At 43.1% G+C, this 24,828-nt stretch overlaps 1 protein-coding gene across 2 annotated transcripts; it reads right to left on the minus strand.

Annotated features, from left to right (window-relative positions):
* On the minus strand, window positions 1-24,828 carry nme6 (NME/NM23 nucleoside diphosphate kinase 6). 2 transcript variants are annotated; one of them, XM_042301091.1, is made up of 6 exons: window positions 24,725-24,828; window positions 24,106-24,200; window positions 6,166-6,268; window positions 3,940-3,979; window positions 1,518-1,678; window positions 1-347 (listed from the first exon to the last, which is right to left on the minus strand). In XM_042301091.1, exons 2-6 carry the CDS (start codon window positions 24,196-24,198, stop codon window positions 196-198), a joined length of 549 nt encoding a protein of 182 aa, XP_042157025.1. In that variant the 5' UTR covers window positions 24,199-24,200; window positions 24,725-24,828; the 3' UTR covers window positions 1-195. The 2 variants fall into 2 exon arrangements, with proteins under 2 accessions (XP_042157025.1, XP_042157024.1); XM_042301090.1 differs by having other exon boundaries at window positions 24,595-24,727.

The following is a 24,828-nucleotide window of genomic DNA, read 5'->3' on the forward strand; positions in this document are numbered from 1 at the left end:
TATTTCATAGTGTTGATGTCTTCACTATTATTATACAATGTAGAAAATAGTCAAAATAAAAACCCTTGAGTGAGTAGGTGTGTCCAAACTTTTGACTGGTACTGTAATAAACTGTACACTCTTACTGAGATATTTTATGAACGCAGGCCCCTGGTCCAGTCAAATATTTGTTTAAATGTGTACTGAGATCAGCAGTTAGCTGTGAACTGGTAACGTGTGTATCTGTTTCCTCTGGTTGTCCTCCATGCGTCTCTTCCTGAACCTCAGCTCCTCTCTCTCCATCCACGTCTCCTGACTGAAGTCTGGGAAGAAGAAACTGATCTCCCTCCGCGCCGACTCTGCCGAATCTGGAAACGGGAAGAATTTTAAAATTCCTTTATGAGAAGACGTTTAATTAGCCCAAGCTTGGGAAATTTACTTTAGCATGTTATGTTATTACACAAGATTATTACAAAACATCAAGAGTTTATTAAAGGGTTTATGGAAATGAATATTAGTAGAATCAACTAAATCTTGAAATGACATTGATGTTATTAAAATTATGGCATTACAGTTTATGGTCAGGAGTCTCAACCACCAGCACCAGACAAAATATAAAGACACAGTTGTATATGGGCTGCGATGCCCCCAAAGTATTGTAGACTGCAAATCAGTAGAGGAGATTACTCAAATGATTCTGGTTGTCTAATACAAAACCTATAATGATAGCTATCACACACAATTAATACCTAGATCATTTGATTGACAGCTATAAATAACTGTTGTGGGGTGTTGTGTGTGTGGTCCCTCATACAGAAACATTGTGTGTGTGTGTGTGTGTGTGTGTGTATATATATGTGTGTGTGTGTGTGTCTCCCTACATTATCAGGACCAGAATGTCCTAACAAGGTAAGAAAACAATATTTTATTTTTTGAACTTTTTGAACCAACTTTTTTTCATGTCCTGTATTTGTTAAAATTGTTAAGTCCTGAAAATGTACGTAAGAAAGTATGTGTGTGCCTGCCAGAGACCCTTGATCTACAGATCAATTCACTGCTGTTCCCCTGAACATCATCAATGTTTCTCTTTGTTCAGCGTGGCAGGACACACACTCAGTAACAACAGCTACATCCTACAATCTTCTATTAGAGAAACGGCGCTCAGTGTAGAGAGGATGAAGCCATATGTGTGTTGATAATACCAGGACAGAGGAAAAACCCTCACGCCATTGAACTGCTACTTGAAAAGTGGATCAGCGAGGCTTGTGATTTCTATTCTATCTCAATGGGACTCAACTAGATCAATAAATAGATAGTCAATAAATATTTTTAAAAAGCACCAAACCCTGAGCCCTGGTCAAAACTACTGCATTATTTAAAAAGCAGCCATTTCAGACCCACAAGAGCCCTGGGGGCCTTACCAGACCCACAAGAGCCCTGGGGGCCTTACCAGACACACAAGAGCCCTGGGGGCCTTACCAGACCCACAAGAGCCCTGGGGGCCTTACCAGACCCACAAGAGCCCTGGGGGCACTTACCAGAGCCGTGTGTGGTATTCCTGGTGTCAGTGAGTCCGTACTGGGCTCTGATGGTTAAGGGAGAGGTATAGCGGGCCCTGAACACCTTGGTAGGACCCATCAGTTCTCTCCAGTGGGTTATGGCGTCCTCTCTAGCCAGGACGTAGGCCCGCATCGGACCACTGAATCACAACAGAGCAAGGGGGGGGAAAAGGTTCAGACTAGGGAGCCTTTTGACAAAGAGTTCCACCTAATCTGTGTGAGGTAGGATACATCAGCACAAGAGTATCATCTTTAAAATATCCAGCCAGTGATGGCCTCAAATTATATTTGCTTTGTAAATATAATTGGGACTACAGGTCAAAATGCAGTGTTTGCTTAAAATGTCCGTATGATAAAACATGGTAAAAGACCAGATCCACTCAGAGACATCCTACTCAAAGACCCCCCTCCCATCGATACACAGTAGCACAAGGGGTTGGTAAAAGACAACCCACCCCACAAAAGGAAAAGACAGTTGAACCTAAAAATAAAAAACCTTGAACGATAAAACAAAACAAGGCTCTACTTCAAGCTGTGATGTAACCACCAACACTCATCTATGTATTCTTTCAGGAGTTCAGAACGAGAAAGAGAAGAAAATAACATGGCCGGACAGGGCCGGGCCCCCCGGGATCGGTTGCCGCGGCAACCACCAACCCGTCGTTTCATTTCATTACCGTTTGCTGCCTCTGACACAGGCTCGTGTCCCTAATGGAACACTATTCCCCATGTAGTGCACTAAACTTAAGCGGCTTAAACCTGACTCAAGAGTAGCACACTGCATAGGGAATAGGGTGCCATTTGGAGCCAAAGGCACGGGAGAACACCTTTAGAAGCCAGAGGGGTGCCCTGCTTGGGGGGGGGGTCTATAAATGAGCTATGTCCTCCTCGGCGCCCACCGTCCTCCTCGGCGCCCACCGTCCTCCTCGGTGCCCAAGCCCCTTTATGAATGAGCTGACGACAACAGACACCCCCCACAGAGCTGCCTCAAAGACTGGACAGATAGAAGTGTTTCTGGTTCGTATGACTGGATGGATAGAAGTGGTTCTGGTTTGTATGACTGGACAGATAGAAGTGGTTCTGGTTCGTATGACTGGATGGATAGAAGTGGTTCTGGTTTGTATGACTGGACAGATAGAAGTGGTTCTGGTTTGACTGGATGGATAGAAGTGGTTCTGGTTTGTATGACTGGACAGATAGAAGTGGTTCTGGTTCGTATGACTGGATGGATAGAAGTGGTTCTGGTTTGTATGACTGGACAGATAGAAGTGGTTCTGGTTCGTATGACTGGACAGATAGAAGTGGTTCTGGTTTGTATGACTGGATGGATAGAAGTGGTTCTGGTTCATATGACTGGATGAATAGAAGTGGTTCGTATGACTGGATGGATAGAAGTGGTTCTGGTTCATATGACTGGACAGATAGAAGTGGTTCATATGGCTAACTTTTCTAATCAATACAGTTAGGCATTTTTAAACTGCTCACCTCCTGGGCCCAGTCTGCACAAGAGAAGGGTTTATCTGTCCTAAAGTTAAGTACATTTCCAAGAAGAAATCCTAAAGCATTATTTTCAAGAATCCCATTTCTTCTTAACTTTGTTCTTAGGAAGAAACTTAAGAAAAACCTAAAGAACATTTCCAGTAACTTTATTGAGGAATAGCAACTTTGCTTAACTTTCTTCTTAAGTCTATAGTTAAGGGGAAAAAATGGCAGTTAAGAAGATATTTCTTCTTAATTTTATTTAACCTTTATTTAACTAGGCAAGTCAGTTAAGAACAAATTCTTATGTACAATGACGGCCTAGAAACAGTGGGCAGAACGACAGATTTTTACCTTGTCAGCTCAGGGATTCGATCAGGCAACCTTTCGGTTACTGGCCCAACGCTATAACCACTAGGCTACCTGCCGTCCCAAGTATTCTTAAGGTTTTGTGAATCCGGACCCAGTACTTGAGTTTCCATGTGATTGCATCTCAGCAGTATGAATGTGACAACGGCCGCGTTTACACAGGCAGACCAATTCTGATTCTCTTTCCACTAATTGATCCGTTGACCAATCAGATCAACTCTTTTGTCCAATAATTGGACAAAATATCAGAAGTGGACGAAGATACGCCATCGAGTCGAAGTGACATACTGTGTTTAGTTGTCAAGATGCTTTTGTCTTCACATTCAACAGCGCTTGCATCACATCACAGCGGGAGATAAAGGTAAATATGTGACCAATACAATTTGATAAAAGGGAAGTTATACAATGAATATGAGTCAGAGGTGTGTGTCCCAAACAGCATCCTATTCCCTAAATAGTACACTACTTTAGTCCAAATAGGGTGCCATTTGGCACACACATTAAAGTTATGTTCGCTACATTAAAGTGTGAGGAGAAATGACTTGAAGCTTACCTGGACATGAACTCAACCAGTCTTTGGTAGAAGAACCGTCCTGAGAGATGAGACAAAACACACAAAGACGCATCAACGATATATGGTGGTTCTACGTGGTGATACGAGGCGGTTCTATGTGGTGATGCGTGGTGGTTCTATGTGGTGATACGTGGTGGTTCTATGTGGTGATATGTGGTGGTTCTATGTGGTGATACGAGGAGGTTCTATGAGGTGTTTCTATGTGGTGGTTCTATGAGGAGGTTCTATGTGGTGATATGAGGTGGTTCTATGAGGAGGTTCTATGTGGTGATACGAGGAGGTTCTATGTAGTGATATGAGGAAGTTCACAACGCAGAACGAACCACGCTACAGCATACAATAACATTCTAAACGATTCTGTGCTTCCAACTTTGTGGCAACAGTTTGGGGAAAGCCCTTTCCTGTTTCAGCATGACAATGCCCCCTTGCACAAACACCTTTGGGATGAATTGAAACGCCGACTGTGAGTCTGGCCTAATTGCCCAACATCAGTGCACCGACCTGACTAATGCTCTTGTGGCTGAATGGAAGCAAGTCCCCACAGTAATGTTCCAACATCTAGTGGAAAGCCTTCCCAGAAGAGTGGAGGCTGTTATAGCAGCAATGTTCCTACATCTAGTGGAAAGCCTTCCCTGAAGAGTGGAGGCTGTTATAGCAGCAATGTTCCAACATCTAGTGGAAAGCCTTCCCAGAAGAGTGGAGGCTGTTATAGCAGCAATGTTCCAACATCTAGTGGAAAGCCTTCCCAGAAGAGTGGAGGCTGTTATAGCAGCAATGTTCCAACATCTAGTGGAAAGCCTTCTCAGAATAGTGGAGGCTGTTATAGCAGCAATGTTCCAACATCTAGTGGAAAGCCTTCCCAGAAGAGTGGAGGCTGTTATAGCAGCAATGTTCCAACATCTAGTGGAAAGCCTTCCCAGAAGAGTGGAGGCTGTTATAGCAGCAATGTTCCAACATCTAGTGGAAAGCCTTCCCAGAAGAGTAGAGGCTGTTATAGCAGCAAAGGAGGGACCAACTCCTATTTATTGCCTTACCTCCCTTATCTTACCTCATTTGCACACACTGTATATAGACTTTTTCTATTGTGTTATTAACTGTATGTTTGTTTTACTCCATGTGTAACTCTGTTGTTGTTGTTGTTTGTGTCGCACTGCTATGCTTTATCTTGGCCAGAGGTCGCAGTTGTAAATGAGAACTTGTTCTCAACCAGCCTACCTGGTTAAATAAAGGGGAAATAAAAACCAATTGTGCTTTTAAAGCTGTAGTTGAAGCTGTGCCTTAAAAAGCTTGTCACAGTTAAAAGTTGTTCAAGCAGGAAAATGGATAATTAATTTCTAGCAGATTCCACATAATAAACATGGGTCTGTCGGACATTTTACGTTTGTTGTGATTGTAACAGCTACAACTGGACAAGACATTTTATTACCAGACGGTGTCCATAGCATTCCTTCGGTTTGGCTTAACCTTCAGCTGCGTGCTCGGAAGAAAACCCATAGAGAATACTGTGGCGACCATTTGTGCATAACTCCGGATATTGACTCTGCCACACAAGCTTTTTGTGGCAGAGTCGATGGAGCGCAGAGCTACGGGTCAGAAGGTTGAGGGATTCGAGCCGCACTCCCTGCCTGTTTCATTACACTGGTGTCAGGAATATCACCACAGACGAGCTCACTCTCCCTGCCTGTTTCATTACACTGGTGTCAGGAATATCACCACAGACGAGCTCACTCTCCCTGCCTGTTTCACTACACTGGTGTCAGGAATATCACCACAGACGAGCTCACTCTCCCTGCCTGTTTCATTACAATACATATAAAGCTAATGTGTTTTCTATGGTAGAACCATATCTAGCTTATAAAATGTACCTGCATGTTCCGAATAGAACCCATAAAGATACGTTCTAATTTGACGGTAGAACCAACTAGAACCTTACCTGCATGTTCAGAGTAGAACCCATAAAGATACGTTCTTATTTGACGGTAGAACCAACTAGAACCTTACCTGCATGTTCAGAGTAGAACCCATAAAGATACGTTCTTATTTGACGGTAGAACCATCTAGAACCTTACCTGCATGTTCAGAGTAGAACCCATAAAGATACGTTCTTATTTGACGGTAGAACCAACTAGAACCTTACCTGCATGTTCAGAGTAGAACCCATAAAGATACGTTCTTATTTGACGGTAGAACCATCTAGAACCTTACCTGCATGTTCAGAGTAGAACTTCTCAGAGTCCTGTCTCCTCCACACCAGGTCTTTGGACCTGACAATGATGAAGTTGTTCTCTAGGATTCTCTGGTGAAGGGCCTGGAACGTAGAGAAGTATATATTATTTCCTATTCTATAGGATTCTCTGGTGAAGGGCCTGGAATGTAGAGAAGTATATATTATTTCCTATTCTCTAGGATTCTCTGGTGAAGGGCCTGGAATGTAGAGAAGTATATATTATTTCCTGTTCTCTAAGATTCTCTGGTGAAGAGCCTGGAATGTAGAGAAGTATATATTACTTCCTGTTCTCTAAGATTCTCTGGTGAAGAGCCTGGAAGGTAGAGAACTATATATTACTTCCTGTTCTCTAGGATTCTCTGGTGAAGGGCCTGGAAGGTAGAGAAGTATACAGTGCCTTGCGAAAGTATTCGGCCCCCTTGAACTTTGCGACCTTTTGCCACATTTCAGGCTTCAAACATAAAGATATAAAACTGTATTTTTTTGTGAAGAATCAACAACAAGTGGGACACAATCATGAAGTGGAACAACATTTATTGGATATTTCAAACTTTTTTAACAAATCAAAAACTGAAAAATTGGGCATGCAAAATTATTCAGCCCCCTTAAGTTAATACTTTGTAGCGCCACCTTTTGCTGCGATTACAGCTGTAAGTCGCTTGAGGTATGTCTCTATCAGTTTTGCACATCGAGAGACTGACATTTTTTCCCATTCCTCCTTGCAAAACAGCTCGAGCTCAGTGAGGTTGGATGGAGAACATTTGTGAACAGCAGTTTTCAGTTCTTTCCACAGATTCTCGATTGGATTCAGGTCTGGACTTTGACTTGGCCATTCTAACACCTGGATATGTTTGACAGTGGGGATGGTGTGTTCAGGGTGATGAGCTGTGTTGCTTTTACGCCAAACATAACATTTTGCATTGTTGCCAAAAAGTTCAATTTTGGATTCATCTGACCAGAGCACCTTCTTCCACATGTTTGGTGTGTCTCCCAGGTGGCTTGTGGCAAACTTTAAACGACACTTTTTATGGATATCTTTAAGAAATGGCTTTCTTCTTGCCACTCTTCTGTCGCGATACGAAACCTTCAGCCCCGCCCCTTGGCCGGCAGCGGGGTGCTAGAGGTGGTTAGCGTCCCGTTCCCTGGATTGGACAGGGCACTATAGATACTTCAGGTTATCTCGGTATAACCAGGACCGCTCGCGTAGCCCTGCCTCTCTTTCTATATCGAAGCGTTGTCCGCGTAGAGAGGTCTTTTGCCTTGTCACTCTCAACGGTCTAGTTCTAGCTGGGATGTGTGAACCCCACCTTTATCCTCTAGACTATTTGCTTCAACACTAATTGGTCCATGAGTTGTTATTAAGCACTAGTCCTACCAGTCTCTATATGATTTCCTGTGGTTGAGTATTTCCCTCTGTGATGTATCTAGTTTAAAGTGTGAAGACCTTTAGTCAACTTAGTCTCACTACTCTGCCCGTCGGCTATGTATCGCTTGGAAAATAAAACTTAGATAGATCGATAAGACAGTTAAATGAATCACTACTGGACACACCTTCCTCCTTGTCTTTTAATGGTAACTCATTCTGTCATAGAGCATTGATCCCCGTTTCCAGTGTCCCGGTAGCGGGGAGTGTCAGAGTTGTTATCTCCCGTGCCGTTAACTGTCTTTGAAAGAACCTTTTACTGGATACAAAAATAGACTTCAGTTTATTTTTGAAAACACTGTTTTTTGTCTTTTACAATCAAACACACTTCAAAATACACAATTTGTTACTCGGTCACACACAGCGTTAATCAAAAACATGCAAATGCCTTAATGCTCTATAAAATGCCTGGTACAATGATATACTTATCTCTATATTAAATGCTTATAATAGTTATTTAATTAACTTTGAGAGATGACGAGGAGGCCCACGAGATCAGGAGCAGAGTTTCAATCGGTCGGCTGAGAAATTTAGTTTAGTGTAGCGACTCCCCTCTAACTGCCGAGAGGTTGAATTGGAGTCGTTATTTTAACTAAATTGGATTCAAGTTATATTGAATGAGGAAACTAGAGTCGTTCTTGGTCAACTGATCATCTACTGATGTTTCACTATCCTCCAACGAAAACCCCCTGGGTTCAGTGTTTAAGTCCTGTCTCGGGATGCCAAACTATTTCCAGTAATGTCGGTGATTAGACCTTGGTCAGGCGATCACAAAGCAGGGACTGTCATATAGTGGACAAAGCCTCAAGAACCACACACTGCCAGTAGTAATGGTTTGGAATAGATAGGAACACGAGGAGTCTCAGCACAAGAATCTAGTCCAAATTCAATAGAGTTAGAATCTAGAGATGAGCCAGGCACCAATACCTGGTTCAAATGGTTGTCTCTATGAATTCAGAATTCAAGAAGTCAGCGCCAAAGTAATGGCAAATGTCTCTTTATATACCTTTTGATTCTCTGCACCCGATCCGCTGCTCCTCCCATTCCCTCAGAGCAGAGAGGGTGATGACATATCTTACAACAGGAAATACTTTTCTTACAGTGCATATATGGGCCTCTGGTTATGACAGAGCCTATTACTCTAGCAACAATGAGGAAATACTTTTCTTACAGTGCATATGGGCCTCTGGTTATGACAGAGCCTATTACTCTAGCAACAATGAGGAAACACTTCTTACAGTGCGCATATGGGCCTCTGTTTATGACAGAGCCTATTACTCTAGCACAATGAGGAAACACTTTTCTTAGTGCGCATATGGGCCTCTGTTTATGACAGAACCCTTACTCTATCAGCAATGAGTCTAACAGCTGTTCCCATTCAGAGGTGTCACTTGAGGCAGAGGGTGATTCTTCCTGACACCAGTCAGGTTCAATAGTTGGTTGGCTTGAATCGTCTTCTGGTGGCTTTGCCCAATCCGGTATTTCAGTAGGCGAGGTCATCTCTGTCTCTACCCTTGGTGGGTAAGTCAGGGGAAGAGGACCAGGAGGTAGATCCATTTGGCGTTTTACTACACCCTCTCCAGGATCTACCCCTGTCTCTTTTCTCTTAGTGCCTTTAACCAGACTCTGATTTCCAACTCTGGTTATCCCTAGCACTAGTCCGTCTGACCTAGCCGTTATTCCCCATACTGTTGCCCAGCTACGATGTCCCGGCATTGTTGACTTATTATCAGCTCTGGCCCTCATTCTCAAATATACACCATCTGTATGTCTACATCTAGTAGCTATTCTACCATGTTCAAATATATCAGCATATTCTCTCTCCATAGGCCAAACCTCGTGTTCGTCCTCGCTATACCACTCCTGCCTTTTTCTAGCACAACTCTGACAACATAAGCATCTCTTGCAAAGCGGCATAACACTAACACCATCCCACTGGGAGGTGTACTTTCCTCTGGTTCCTGATTCACAGCCTGTGCATCTTTGAACCCGTCTCTGTTGTCCTTCTTCTCCAACCTGTTGAATAGGTCTCGTAAGCCATCCCATGTAATTCAACAGTGCCAGTTCTCTTATCCCAGTCTACTTCTTGTCCCTTGTAAACCATTGTTAAATGTAACTCTTCTGGCTCTTCTACATGTCCCCATCTATCTCCCTTGTTTACTATGGGTTTTAGGGTTGGCCACTTATCTCTGCGGGCTAGACATAACATACATACGTTGTCTAACGTCCGTCCTCTTAAGATTAATCTCCCGCTGAGTACCCCTTCAGTACTTCTATCACATGAGCCACATGTTTTAAGAGCGGCAGGGTGAGGAATTATTACTACTGGTGCTATCCACCCTACAGGATAATCCCTAGTGTCTGGGACTCAGTCATACCCTTACGTTCTAATTCTTGCCATCTGGTTATTACTCTGTGCCCTATTGGCCTATTAACTTCTTCTTCTTCCCAATCTTCTTCCCCGGACTGGGTGTCTTCCATGGGGCCCTGGAGAAAGAAAGGTTGTTCTCCTATTGTCTACCTTGCCCATTCCTGGTTCTCTTTTTGTCCCTGCGACTTTGAGGTCCATCGTTCCCCTGGGGGTCTTTCTGCGTCAGAACTCCTACAGCTCTTTCTGCGGCCAGGGTCAAGTCGGCCAGTCTATGGCCTAAGCCTGCGAGGTTCTCCCTATATCTTAGCTCTAACTTTGTGTCTGCACCATTCCTTTCAGGCCCTCTTTGCTGGGGTCTGGGGGGCACTGAGGTAATACAAGTGTGCCCGTAAGAATGTCTATGATTCCCTGGCTCCCTAAGCCTGAACCCATTTTGCCTCCTAAGGCCTCTTTGGGTTCCTCTTCTGTGCTTCCTACTGAAGTCAGCCAGAGTTTCACTTCCCCCTGTCTCAGTACACCCAATCACTTTGGACATTGGCTCTCTCCTAGCCTTTCTAATTGCTATTTTATCGTCTGCGCTAGGGAACCAGTGGTCCTTTACGGCCACATAATTGCTTAGGTTCCACTGGTCACAGCTGAGTCTTTCCCTTTTTGGTGGGAAGATTTGGCAACTCAGTAGTGGTCTAGCACTCCCGTACATGAACCAAGGGCTCTGTTTTAGCATGGTGAGGTCTTCCTGAGACCAATGGGCTTCCAGGTCTTTGACTACCAGAGCCTCGTCCCACTGCCCGGTCAGCGTACCATTTCCTATGTCCCCAGCCACCCTCCGGTGGTTAAGGGTCAAGGTTCGGTATCCCGGCTTTCTCCATGCCTTTCTGGGCCATGATTCGCTTTTCCAGAGATTCAGGTTGGGTCCTTTGGGACTCAACTTCCTGATCCATCTGTCCCCCTCCGCTGTTACTGGCCCCGTGGCTTCCCACGAAGTCACTGGGCCCGCATACTGTACTCTATATCATCGACTGCATCCTTATGTAATACATGTATCACTAGCCACTTTAACTATGCCACTTGGTTTACATACTCATCTCATATGTATATACTGTACTCGATATCATCTACTGTATCTTGCCTATGCTGCTCTGTACCATCACTCATTCATATATCCTTATGTACATATTCTTTATCCCCTTACACTGTGTATGAGACAGTAGTTTTTTGGAATTGTTAGTTAGATTACTTGTTCGTTATTACTGCATTGTCGGAACTAGAAGCACAAGCATTTCGCTACACTCGCATTAACATCTGCTAACCATGTGTATGTGACAAATAAAATTTGATAAGTACCAATGGGGTCATGGCTACGCCTAATGCGGTATGCTACACCCCCTTGGTAACAATGAGCACATATGAAGGTGGTTCCGCCTAACACTACCCCGTTGGTAGAGTCTATCCCTAGTGGCAATGGTTCCAATTGGCCACAACCCCCATAATTTGTATATGCCTTAAGGGCATCTAAATGTCTTGCCCACATGTCTATGAACCATATTCTACTCTCCTCTACCTCTATTAATACCCCTGCTTCCCCTATTGGTTCTGTCACTGGGGGGGGGCACTATTACTTTAGCCATCCTTACCCCATCCCATGGCTTGACGTGTTCCTCCTGGTCCTGCTGGGAGTGGGGGGAAAGAATATGGGTAAACACAATCCCCAAACTACTTTCAAAATGTTTGTGGGCCACCCCATTTCTTCTCCGCAACTTAGGATCAATAGGACAGTTACCCAGAGGACCAGTGGGACGGCCTTTAAGACTGTGTTCCGCCGATCTTTTGGTTTTAGTTTTCTCATTCATTTGACTATTTGGACACATAGCATGCCAACTAGGCCTGCTTCAATGATCCGCGCCACATAGTGTATTCCAATTATGGTAGCACACATAGGTTCCATTCTACCGTCTGTTCCGTTCTTCTTATTGCACCTATTTTACTTACTACAGTCATAGCTACAGCTAAGGCTTCTAAGCATAGACAGACCAAATAACATTTTCCTAATATTGTGTACATTCTCTGGATTAGTATTATCGGTACAACGGACAGCATTATTTTTTGTCCCATTGTTAACCCTAGTTTATCAATGGCCACTAATGAATTGATAAATAGAGCAACCCAAGTTACTAAGCCATTATTATGCCTATTTCCCCATGCTATTTTCCCAAAAACTATGAGAACTAATATTTGACAACAGATGTTTTCCCATACCTGGTCAGTGAAGGGACTGCATGCCTCAGCCGAGGTGTCATGGTCAGTTTCGTTGGAAGTCATGGTAGAGGATATCTTTAAGTTTCACTGCCTAAAGATTCTGGTTGTTTATTTAAGTTGTGTTGAGAGCAGGATGATTCTTTATCTCTGATCAGGAAGGTGTCGTGACCTGAGTTGTTCAGGGTTCACTTATGTAGTCACTTTTTGCCCCTTAAACTTGGGTCACATCCGTTCCTCTCGGGGTCATGAGCAGTACATCCTGTTCAACAGGAACTGCTGGTCCCTGTCTTCTAGGAGGATGCACTCTCTCATATACCACGCTCCAGATGATCAGTCCTTTTATCAACCATCTGATCCCCTTGAAGATTGACCAGGTAATTGTTAGGGCCAGTTTACTTATTTTGACCAGTAGTTTAAACAGCCCTTTCCAAATTCTCTTGAACACTTTGTCTATCGGCATGCCTCATTTTTTTGCATACCCTAACGCTGCCATTATTGTGACATTTTCACCTAGGCTGTTGTTCCACTTAGTGTAATTAGTTCTGCTTTTTAGCTTTACAGTGGGGAAACCTGGACACTCAGTTTCATTGGCTGTGTCACATTGTACCAGTATGCCCCATTTCTTTGTGTATGTTCTAAATGTGATTAAGTCACTTTCACATTTTTTGTTGCTCTAGGTATTTTACTCTTCCTGTTTCTTTAGGTATATTACTTTTCCCATTTCTACATTTTCTTGATCGTATTTTAGGCCCAAATACAATCCTATTATGGTGGTGCTGGGGACGCCAACTATAATTAAAAACATACTTACCCACCAGCATCATCCTATCTTACCTTCCCTATGCTTTGTTCTGTACTCCCCCAACTTCATATTTCCAGTGAAATATAAGAGGGAGAGCATCTTTTAGTTTATTTTTTAACTATTGGGTTTCTGGGTTTGGATAGGCCCTCTCCAGGGTCTGATCAAAATGCCAGTTTCACCCTAGCCAGGAATGATTTCTTAGGTATTCTCTTTTGAGTGCTGCCTTTTGTTTACCTTTTCCCTCTCCAGCAGCACTATCTCTACATATGTACTTGTGACAAGAGTAGACTCCTTCAGTTTTATACACGGCGTCCTGGGCTAAGTACAGCTGCCATCCTAGGCCTAACCTGTACCTTCTCCTGCCATCTCCATCATGGGGAGGGACATCATTTCCTCCAGTCATGGGGGTGACGAAAGTGAACCTTTGTTCCTTTTCCATTGCTCTGCCCCAGTGTAGTTCTCTAACTGGCCTGCACTGACCTTCCCACCAACACCTTCTCATCCATCCAGGATGTTTGTTGGTTGTTGTCTAGGGGATATTTGTCCACCTGGTCCCAACCCGTGGACTCCAGAAGCACTCCATCCCAGGCTACACTAGGGTCTACTAGGATCCATTCACCTTGTCCTGTTTCCATCCAGGCCTGTCTGTTGACTCTGTCTATCCCATATCCATCACTAGGTCCCTCTCCAAGGTCCCTATCTCTCAGATACTCATAGCTGGAGTTAAATTGGAACCTTTGACCTGTTAGAGCTGGGTCTGGGCCTGCAGTTCCAGTGGGAATGGGCCAGAGTGGTGCTTCTATTCTAACTGGGGTTAAGAGGGCACTTCTGGTTAGTTTGACCTCTGTGACCCTCTGTCTGCGACATTCCAGGCAATCTTTGTCTGAGATGTTTCCATATCTATCCCAGGCACACTGGCACCCTCTGAGGTCCCAGGAACCATTAATGGTCCTTATGTCCAGTACACAGTTGGTCATGGTGTTGCAGTTGCACCTGCCACACATCTGAACTCTTCCATACCTGCACCTATACTCTCCTGAGGCTCCATCAGAGCACATCTCTAGTTGCCTGATGCTTAGCTCAGCGGGCCCTTCGTATTGCATATCGCCAGTGGGCTCATTGCATACGTCACAAGGGACACACTTCAGTCTGCTTGAGCCAGGTAGACCTGTCGGAACGCTTCGTTCCCAGACTACTCTTCCTGTGCTCCCTCCTTTGAAGCCCTGTCTGGCTAATTCCTCATGTCTAAAGTGCCTGCCTAACCATATGGTGTTTGGACTCCTCCTGACTTGGAGGCCTGCTCTGCACTCTAGGAGGTATTTCCAGTCTGGTACGATTATGGAAGACATACTTTCTTAAGTTGTGCTATGTCAACTGTTCTTCCGCAAGCTGTCCTCACAGTATTAGTGCTTATTACTTCCTCAATAATACGCCTTTTACCGTATTTCTTTGGTACTACCAGGTCACTTTTGTCTGCCGCTGGATTCTTCCTAATCCTGATCCAGTCTCCTACCTTTAAAACACAAGGTAGAGGGGTAGACTGGGGATTAGGAATATCCACCGTACTATTTTGTCCTGATAATCCCATTAACTCTCTTGGACTAGGCCCTGAACTGGTTGGGGTGCTATTTAACTCTATGCATGCTTGCACTAGCTTTGGTCCCCAATCTTTGTCCGCTCTCCACAACCCCAAAGTTGTTTTGAGTTTGCCAATGGTCCTCTCTGCACACCCGTTTGCTTGAGGTGTGTAGGGAGGTGAGAAAGTGTGCTTTACTCCCCTCTGGGAGCACCATTCCTCTACCTGTTTGTGTTTATACTGACGTCCATCGTCAGTCCTGATCGACTGAAACCGTCCTAGGGTCAAAGTCAAAAGGTTAAGCATTGTCAACACAGGCAGAGCATTGCATGTTTTCGCTGTGTGTACCATTGTGTAGCCTGTTGCCATGCACACCGCTACTACAGCATACCTATGTCCCAGTACCGTAGCACTTTTCATGGGACCCATAGTCTCTAATGCTATTTGACTCTAGGGCGTGCATGTTTTGATGTGTTGATCAGACACTCTTCCTAGATTACTAGGCTTTTGCTCTTGACAGGTAATGCACTGCTGGCACACCAGTTTGGCCTCTACTGGGTCAAATTCAATCTGGTCCTGTCTAAGACACTTCATAAAGATTTTGGGACCTAGATGTCCCCAATCTATGTGTAACGCCTTGAGTTAGTCTGCTTCAGTTTTGTAGAGAATTATTCTGCCCATCTGGACTAGTTCATCTACTTCCCTGTTGCCTTGTTGATTGAAGTCAGCTTCCTTTCCACCCCCATCTACTGTGTGGGCTTTTTGGTGACAACAATATCCATTCTATCCATTAACTCATGGATCTTTCTCCACTCTCCTTAGTGCTGAATTGTTTTGTTTTTAGCACTTCTGTAACCATTGTTCTGCCATATCTTTTTGTCAGAAGTCATGGCCTGGGCACTGTAGTAACTGTCTGTAACCAGTTCTATTCTCTTTAGATTGGGTGTAGCACAGTGTAGCAGTGCTTCCATTATGGCCATGACTTCTGCTTTCTGGGCAGTGCCTGCTATTTCTTGTTTCCTTTTTATGAGTGTTTCGCCAGTGGCATTGTTTTTTTTTCAATAAAACCCCACTTGGTTACTCCTGTTTTCTCACTTCCATCCGTGAGCACTACTATGTCCCTAGGTTTATCCTCTTTTGGTTTTACCTTGACTGTTGTAGGTCCTGGTCCTGGTTCGTCAGTGTCCCATCCTTGGTCACTGATGAACACAACTCCTTTGGTGGCATGTACGTTCCTCCACTTATCCCAAGTGGTGGTTGTAATACCTACCATTTTTTTCGTATGGTTAGTGGCCCATAGTTCGTTTAGTTCTGTGTCTTTTATGATTATGGCCTGTCCTTGGGCAAGGGACACTATTTTGTTCCAGAATAGCTCTAGCAGGGCCATTTTCGCCCCTGTACTGGAGTACTTCATTGTGGGCCCTTTCAGCTGTTTGCTGTAACATTTTAATTGTTTTTCCTGATAGCTCGTTCGAAATCCAAATGTAGCCATCCCTCACCACCTCTAGCCCTTCAAGTTTCAGACACAGCCAGAGGGGTACGTTGGGGTCTCTGGGCTTATTTTCTTGGGCTTCTATGGCCATTAATTTCAAATTTTCCCAGGATTCTTCCATTTTCTTGTCCCATGTTATGGTTTGTCTACCATATTCTGTGTGTGACATGGCCTTTTGATGCCCTTCTCTTGTTATGCCTCTGTAGCAATGCTTTGCAGCTCTGTTATAACCTTTGACGTGGTTTCTCAGATACCCTATTTGGCCTAGGGCCCTCTGCATTTCCTTTACTGTGTGAGGCTTGCTGAGCTCTGCTACTTTTTCAAAGAAATGTTGGCTTGCGGTGATTCCAGTGCCTATAGTGAAACCGAGAAACTTCACTTCCTCTTGACCCTCTTTGTCAAGTTCAGTTTCATGCCTGCTCTGTTGAGTCTGTCTAGGGCTGCTATTACTGCCTCTGTGTGTTCTGACTCTCTCTATTTGGCTCTTTGTCAAGTTCAGTTTCATGCCTGCTCTGTTGAGTCTGTCTAGGGCTGCTATTACTGCCTCTGTGTGTTCTGACTCTCTCTATTTGGCTCTTTGTCAAGTTCAGTTTCATGCCTGCTCTGTTGAGTCTGTCTAGGGCTGCTATTACTGCCTCTGTGTGTTCTGACTCTCTCTTATTTGGCTCTTTGTCATAAGTTCAGTTTCATGCCTGCTCTGTTGAGTCTTATCCCTATGGGCTTATTATTTTCAGATCCTCTGTGTGTTCCTGAAATTTTACCCTGGGCTCCACTTTGTCATTTAGTTCAGTTTCCCATGCCTGCTCTGTTGAGTCTGTCTAACTGCTATTTTGCACATGGGCCACTATCTGTCTGTTCTGACTCTGTCTATTTTAACTCTTTGTCAATGTTCAGTTTCAAACCTGTCTTTTTCGCTTCCGCATCTGCTTCCTGTTGCCGCAGCTAATACTGTCAGTACCAGATATGGTCTCTGTTTCCATCTGCTTCCTGTCTGCCACAGCAAAAAAGATTGGTCTCTTTTCCATCTGACTTCCTGTTACATAATTTTTCAGTACCGATATGGTCTCTTTTCTCTGCTTCCTTTGCCAGCTAATATCTTCCAGATATGGTTTATTTCCATTTTCAGATCCTGTTGCCGCAGCTAAAGTCATACCAGATATGGTCTCTGTATCCATCTGCTTCCTTTGCAGCTAATTTACTACCAGATATGGTCTCTGTTCCATCTGCTTCCTGTTGCCAGTGCTAATACTGACCAGATATGGTCTCTGTATCCATCTGCCACTATCTGTCTCAGTTCTTTCAGTACCAGATATGTCTATGTTTCCATCCTCTTAACTGCTGCTTTAATGACTGTGGTTTAAAATGGTCTCTTTTTCCATCTGCTTCCTGTTGCCACAGCTAATACTGTCAGTACCAGATATGGTCTCTGTTTCCATCTGCTTCCTGTTGCCGCAGCTAATACTGTCAGTACCAGATATGGTCTCTGTTTCCATCTGCTTCCTGTTGCCACAGCTAATACTGACAGTACCAGATATGGTCTCTGTTTCCATCTGCTTCCTGTTGCCGCAGCTAATACTGACAGTACCAGATATGGTCTCTGTTTCCATCTGCTTCCTGTTGCCGCAGCTAATACTGTCAGTACCAGATATGGTCTCTGTTTCCATCTGCTTCCTGTTGCCGCAGCTAATACTGACAGTACCAGATATGGTCTCTGTATCCATCTGCTTCCTGTTGCTGCAGCTAATACTGTCAGTACCAGATATGGTCTCTGTTTCCATCTGCTTCCTGTTGCTGCAGCTAATACTATCAGTACCAGATATGGTCTCTGTTTCCAAATATTGACTGACTGTCTCACTGTCTCCCTGTTTACACTAATGCATTTTATAGAACTCAACATTTCTATGTAGTAACCTATAAGATAATTATATAGTTCAACTTAATTAACCCGATACTCTCAATGACCCTGGGTCACAACAGATGCCATATATTCTTGTCGTTTTTCTACTATGTGAAGACAAACCTTCAAATGATTAGATAAGGCCAAAACGCTGCTAAACATAGCATATGTTTTCTGTACTAATGAAATCTCTCTATCGGGAGTCCACTGTAAGTTATTTAACAATAACCTGGGTTAATCTTATCTGTAAGTTTATATATGTTGCGTGGTATGGGATCCGTTGTCTACAGTACTTTATTATCCCTAAGAACTGCAACATATTTGTTCTCCTAATTAAATTTAATGCTTGTGAAATCACTCCTTTTCTACTTTCATCTTTTTTCTGCCCTGTTGGCTTAAAATATATCCTAAATATTTAACATAAGTCTTCCTGCATGGCTCTCAACATTACACTAGTGTCTCCTAGATTCGTTGGAGTCCCATCTTGTAGCAGGGCCATTGCCATGGGGTACCAGGGCTGTGCATAGAAGGCCACTTTGCCACAATACACACTTACATCCTCTGGCCTCCCTTCTTTTTCTGGAATGGCCTTTAATTAGAACCCAATTTCGTATTACTACGAGGTCTGCCTGCCTTAACGGCGCTGAAAATAATTCACTCCTGTTAACATATCTTCACCTTGAAGTTTGTATAAATTTCCTATTTAGTTATAAACTCTATAGTACTTTCTTATTTCTCAGGGATTTTTTTTCTCAAAGAGTAGACTCTAACCCGCCATTGCTCTTTACCTCGAGATTTAATTTAGATTTCCTATTTAGTTATAAACTCTATAGTACTTTCTTATTTCTCAGGGATTTTCCCTCATACAACGCCCATAGTGACACTTACGCACTGTTAGCTTTACTTTCCCAAGGAAATAATACAATTTCAAAGTAGTTATACACTTTGAATAGAGACTGGTGTTCCTTAATCATTGTATAATTAATGTCCACCTGTTCCAACAATTTCTAGTGAAGTTGATCAGTCTTCACGGGAAATTCTTAGGATTCAGGGCTATTTGCCTAATCCTGTTATTGGAGGGGCCATCTGTTCCCTCTTGGTCAGCGGCCCCAGGGTATTCCTGGTACGCACATTGCGAGCCTAGTGCTGGGCAGACCTGCCTTTTGCCTGCGTATCATTTCCTGTTCTGAACCATTATTTTCTACCCTACTTTGCTCCTCATGAGCTGCCGTAGTATCTATGGTAGTTGCCATTTAGGGTTCTTTATCATCCCAGAAAGTTGTCTACCCTCAAATCCTAGAAGGTATTTTATGGCTGTCTGGTCTACCGTTCTCAGTTTACCCCATGGTAAAGCCGGTACGACGAAACATCCTGATGGTTTGTAAGGTAAGGCACTAGCTCGCCTAGTCCTTTGTAATTCCTCCTCGTCCGCATGGAGAGCCAATGCTCTTGGTAGTCTGGGTAGGTTGGTACTGCCGTAGCCATATCTCTAACTCTTTAAAGATACCTACTTTAGTAAGTTGTTTGGAAATAGAGCGCTGGTATGGGCCGTTAACTCAGGTAGTAGTAGAGTCTTAAATAGAGGTGTGGGGCCCCACGTTGGGCGCCAAGTGTCGCGATACGAAACCTTCAGCCCCGCCCCTTGGCCGGCAGCGGGGTGCTAGAGGTGGTTAGCGTCCCGTTCCCTGGATTGGACAGGGCACTATAGATACTTCAGGTTATCTCGGTATAACCAGGACCGCTCGCGTAGCCCTGCCTCTCTTTCTATATCGAAGCGTTGTCCGCGTAGAGAGGTCTTTTGCCTTGTCACTCTCAACGGTCTAGTTCTAGCTGGGATGTGTGAACCCCACCTTTATCCTATAGACTCTTTGCTTCACCACTAATTGGTCCATGAGTTGTTATTAAGCACTAGTCCTACCAGTCTCTATATGATTTCCCTGTGGTGAGTATTTCCCCTCTGTGATGTATCTAGTTTAAAGTGTGAAGACCTTTAGTCAACTTAGTCTCACTACTCTGCCCGTCGGCTATGTATCGCTTGGAAAATAAAACTTAGATAGATCGATAAGACAGTTAAATGAATCACTACTGGACACACCTTCCTCCTTGTCTTTTAATGGTAACTCATTCTGTCATAGAGCATTGATCCCCATTTCCAGTGTCCCGGTAGCGGGGAGTGTCAGAGTTGTTATCTCCCGTGCCGTTAACTGTCTTTGAGAGAACCTTTTACTGGAGACAAAAATAGACTACCGTTTATTTTTGAAAACACTGTTTTTTGTCTTTTACAATCAAACACACTTCAAAATACACAATTTGTTACTCGGTCACACACAGCGTTAATCAAAAACATGCAAATGCCTTAATGCTCTATAAAATGCCTGGTACAATGATAACACTTATCTCTATATTAAATGCTTATAATAGTTATTTAATTACCTTTGAGAGATGACGAGGAGGCCCACGAGATCAGGAGCAGAGTTTCAATCGGTCAGAATTTGAGAAATTTAGTTTAGTGTAGCGACTCCCCTCTAACTGCCGAGAGGTTGAATTGGAGTCGTTATTTTAACTAAATTGGATTCAAGTTATATTGAATGAGGAAACTAGAGTCGTTCTTGGTCAACTGATCGTCTACTGATGTTTCACTATCCTCCAACGAAAACCCCCTGGGTTCAGTGTTTAAGTCCTGTCTCGGGATGCCAAACTATTTCCAGTAATGCCGGTGATTAGACCTTGGTCAGGCGATCACAAAGCAGGGACTGTCATATAGTGGACAAAGCCTCAAGAACCACACACTGCCAGTAGTAATGGTTTGGAATAGATAGGAACACGAGGAGTCTCAGCACAAGAATCTAGTCCAAATTCAATAGAGTTAGAAACTAGAGATGAGCCAGGCACCAATACCTGGTTCAAATGGTTGTCTCTATGAATTCAGAATTCAAGAAGTCAGCGCCAAAGTAATGGCAAATGTCTCTTTATATACCTTTGATTCTCTGCACCCGATCCCTCAGAGCAGAGAGGGTGATGACATATCTGCTCCTCCCATTCCCTCAGAGCAGAGAGGGTGATGACATATCTTACAACAGGAAATACTTTTCTTACAGTGCATATATGGGCCTCTGGTTATGACAGAGCCTATTACTCTAGCAACAATGAGGAAAGACTTTTCTTACAGTGCATATGGGCCTCTGGTTATGACAGTGCCCTTACTCTATCAGCAATGAGTCTAACAGCTGTTCCCATTCAGAGGTGTCACTTGAGGCAGAGGGTGATTCTTCCTGACACCAGTCAGGTTCAATAGTTGGTTGGCTTGAATCGTCTTCTGGTGGCTTTGCCCAATCCGGTATTTCAGTAGGCGAGGTCATCTCTGTCTCTACCCTTGGTGGGTAAGACAGGGGAAGAGGACCAGGAGGTAGATCCATTTGGCGTTTTACCACTCTTCTATAAAGGCCAGATTTGTGCAATATACGACTGATTGTTGTCCTATGGACAGAGTCTCCCACCTCAGCTGTAGATCTCTGCAGTTCATCCAGAGTGATCATGGGCCTCTTGGCTGCATCTCTGATCAGTCTTCTCCTTGTATGAGCTGAAAGTTTAGAGGGACGGCCAGGTCTTGGTAGATTTGCAGTGGTCTGATACTCCTTCCATTTCAATATTATCGCTTGCACAGTGCTCCTTGGGATGTTTAAAGCTTGGGAAATCTTTTTGTATCCAAATCCGGCTTTAAACTTCTTCACAACAGTATCTCGGACCTGCCTGGTGTGTTCCTTGTTCTTCATGATGCTCTCTGCGCTTTTAACGTACCTCTGAGACTATCACAGTGCAGGTGCATTTATACGGAGACTTGATTACACACAGGTGGATTGTATTTATCATCATTAGTCATTTAGGTCAACATTGGATCATTCAGAGATCCTCACTGAACTTCTGGAGAGAGTTTGCTGCACTGAAAGTAAAGGGGCTGAATAATTTTGCACGCCCAATTTTTCAGTTTTTGATTTGTTAAAAAAGTTTGAAATATCCAATGTCGTTCCACTTCATGATTGTGTCCCACTTGTTGTTGATTCTTCACAAAAAAATACAGTTTTATATCTTTATGTTTGAAGCCTGAAATGTGGCAAAAGGTCGCAAAGTTCAAGGGGGCCGAATACTTTCGCAAGGCACTGTATATTACTTCCTGTTCTCTAGGATTCTCTGGTGAAGGGCGTGGAAGGTAGAGAACTATATATTACTTCCTATTCTCTATGATTCTCTGGTGAAGAGCCTGGAATGTAGAGAACTATATATTACTTCCTGTTCTCTAGGATTCTCTGGTGAAGGGCCTGGAAGGTAGAGAACTTCACTCTGGGTGAAGGGCCTGGAATGTAGAGAACTATATATTACTTCCTGTTCTCTAAGATTATCTGGTGAAGAGCCTGGAATGTAGAGAAGTATATATTACTTCCTGTTCTCTAAGATTCTCTGGTGAAGGGCCTGGAATGTAGAGAACTATATATTACTTCCTGTTCTCTAGGATTCTCTGGTGAAGGGCGTGGAACGTAGAGAACTATATATTACTTCCTATTGTCTATGATTCTCTGGTGAAGGGCCTGGAATGTAGAGAACTATATATTACTTCCTGTTCTCTAGGATTCTCTGGTGAAGGGCCTGGAATGTAGAGAAGTATATATTACTTCCTGTTCTCTAAGATTCTCTGGTGAAGGGCCTGGAAGGTAGAGAGGCGTTACTTCTCATCCAGATACTAAATAGAGTACACAGTACTACTCTCATCTAAATACTAGACTTTTACAATGTGGGACTCCAGTGGATATCGTCACCATTGTCTGAGTTCTCAGTCATAAATCTTATTTACACCATTTCAAATTTTGGATAATGTCAACAACCCAAATATTGATGGATTTTATTACATCTTAGAAATCCCGCCCCCCTCAAACTGCCCTCCTCTGCTGATAAAAGGGAGACAGACAGACAATCAGCTTTAAAGGAACTGAAGTATTTAAATAGAACAGTGCATTAAATTGAATCTTTGATTTTTCAAATTGCATTTTTCCCTCTCCTTTCTTTGAGCCAGTGGGCAAAGGTAATTAAATCAGAAAAGAACAGAGAAGTCAAAATAACGGCTTGTTGTCTCTCATTCAGTTCATTTATAATCCTATATGCACAATTAGAACATGCCAATAAGCTCTGTCCACTCTCCAATTGTGTGGATGATAACATTTCATTGAAGATGCAGCTGAAATTGGTGTTTGCTATGGACCATTGAAAATGACTTCATAAATCAACTTCTCACAATCAATGTTTTGAAAAGCTGATGTGATCAACTCCTAATATTATCAAGTGTTTACAATAGGCAAAGATACTATCACACTGGTAACTAACTACAAGATACTATCACACAGGTAACTAACCACAAGATATTATCACACCGGTAACTAACCACAAGATACTATCATACCGGTAACTAACCACAAGATACTATCATACCAGTAACTAACCACAAGATACTATCATACCGGTAACTAACCACAAGATACTATCATACCGGTAACTAACCACAAGATACTATCATACCGGTAACTAACCACAAGATACTATCATACCGGTAACTAACCACAACATACTATCATACCGGTAACTAACCACAAGATACTATCATACCGGTAACTAACCACAACATACTATCATACCGGTAACTAACCACAAGATACTATCATACCGGTAACTAACCACAAGATACTATCATACCAGTAACTAACCACAAGATACTATCATACCGGTAACTAACCACAAGATACTATCATACCGGTAACTAACCACAACATACTATCATACCGGTAACTAACCACAACATACTATCATACCGGTAACTAACCACAATATATTTATTCCCCCTTTTGTCTGTGCAATATGTGTTTTCAAACAGTAGCTAATCTGAAATGGCTGATATGTGATGTGGATCATTGTAATTGGTCCACAAAAACACATGATTTCAAAAATGTTATCTGAATAGCCTAATGTATGTGTGTGTGTCTATAGCCTACAGTATAATGTAGCCAGTATTTACAATCACAGATTCCATTAAACAAAAGCCATTGGCTCTCACTGACCTCCAAGATGACAGGATGCGCCACTGCATCAGGCTTGATCACTGCGAGGGTGAGCTGCAGTGCTTTCGCACAGCGACTTGTGGTTATTAACATGCCTGGAAAAAATGGCAAAGAACAAAAAAGGTAAACAACTAAATTGTCGTGGTAAGCAAAGAACACACGTCCCCCGTTTGCACAACAGTACCAGCTATCATTCAGATTCAATTTAGCTGGACAACATTACAGAATACGGAAACAAATTGCACTGCGCAGAATAATGTAACGTTACTGTCATTAACGTTAGATAGCTAATTTAGCTCGTATTAGACAACTAACAGGTGCATTGGAAATAGCAGGCCACTCCAGTTACCTTGACAGTCTACATTTAGCAAGAAAGTAAAAGATCTGAAGGTACAAAAGAGTGTTTATTAGTAGCTAGATAATATAATGTTTGCAGTGTTATTTATATGGGCGCCACCATTTTTGGTAAATGTAACTTGCGTTAGTTACCGTTGTTATTCGCCATATCAAAGTATTAATTACATATCGACAATAACATACGTTTTGGAGAAGTTAAAAGCTAGCTTTCAATCTTAATTACTTATTAACATTCATTAGAATTTTCTGCACTTTCTCCTACCTGATCCGCTCTTAAAGAGTCCCCAAACTTCTCAACCTCAATTTTAGGTTCCACGTGTTTAATGTTCCGCGTATTTGACACATTATACAGTAGCCCAAAGGTCG

Source organism: Oncorhynchus tshawytscha, linkage group LG18 (assembly GCF_018296145.1).
Source record: "Oncorhynchus tshawytscha isolate Ot180627B linkage group LG18, Otsh_v2.0, whole genome shotgun sequence".
In the NCBI taxonomy this organism is placed as follows: Eukaryota; Metazoa; Chordata; class Actinopteri; order Salmoniformes; family Salmonidae; genus Oncorhynchus; species Oncorhynchus tshawytscha.

What these genes read in the sequence shown, in the direction of transcription:
- nme6 (XM_042301090.1), bottom strand. An exon ending in CGCATCCTGTCATCTTGGAG is followed by an intron (nt 6,269 to 24,105) that starts GTCAGTGAGAGC and finishes TCTACGTTCCAG; the next exon opens with GCCCTTCACCAGAGAATCCT. An exon ending in GAATACCACACACGGCTCTG is followed by an intron (nt 348 to 1,517) that starts GTAAGTGCCCCC and finishes TCCCGTTTCCAG; the next exon opens with ATTCGGCAGAGTCGGCGCGG.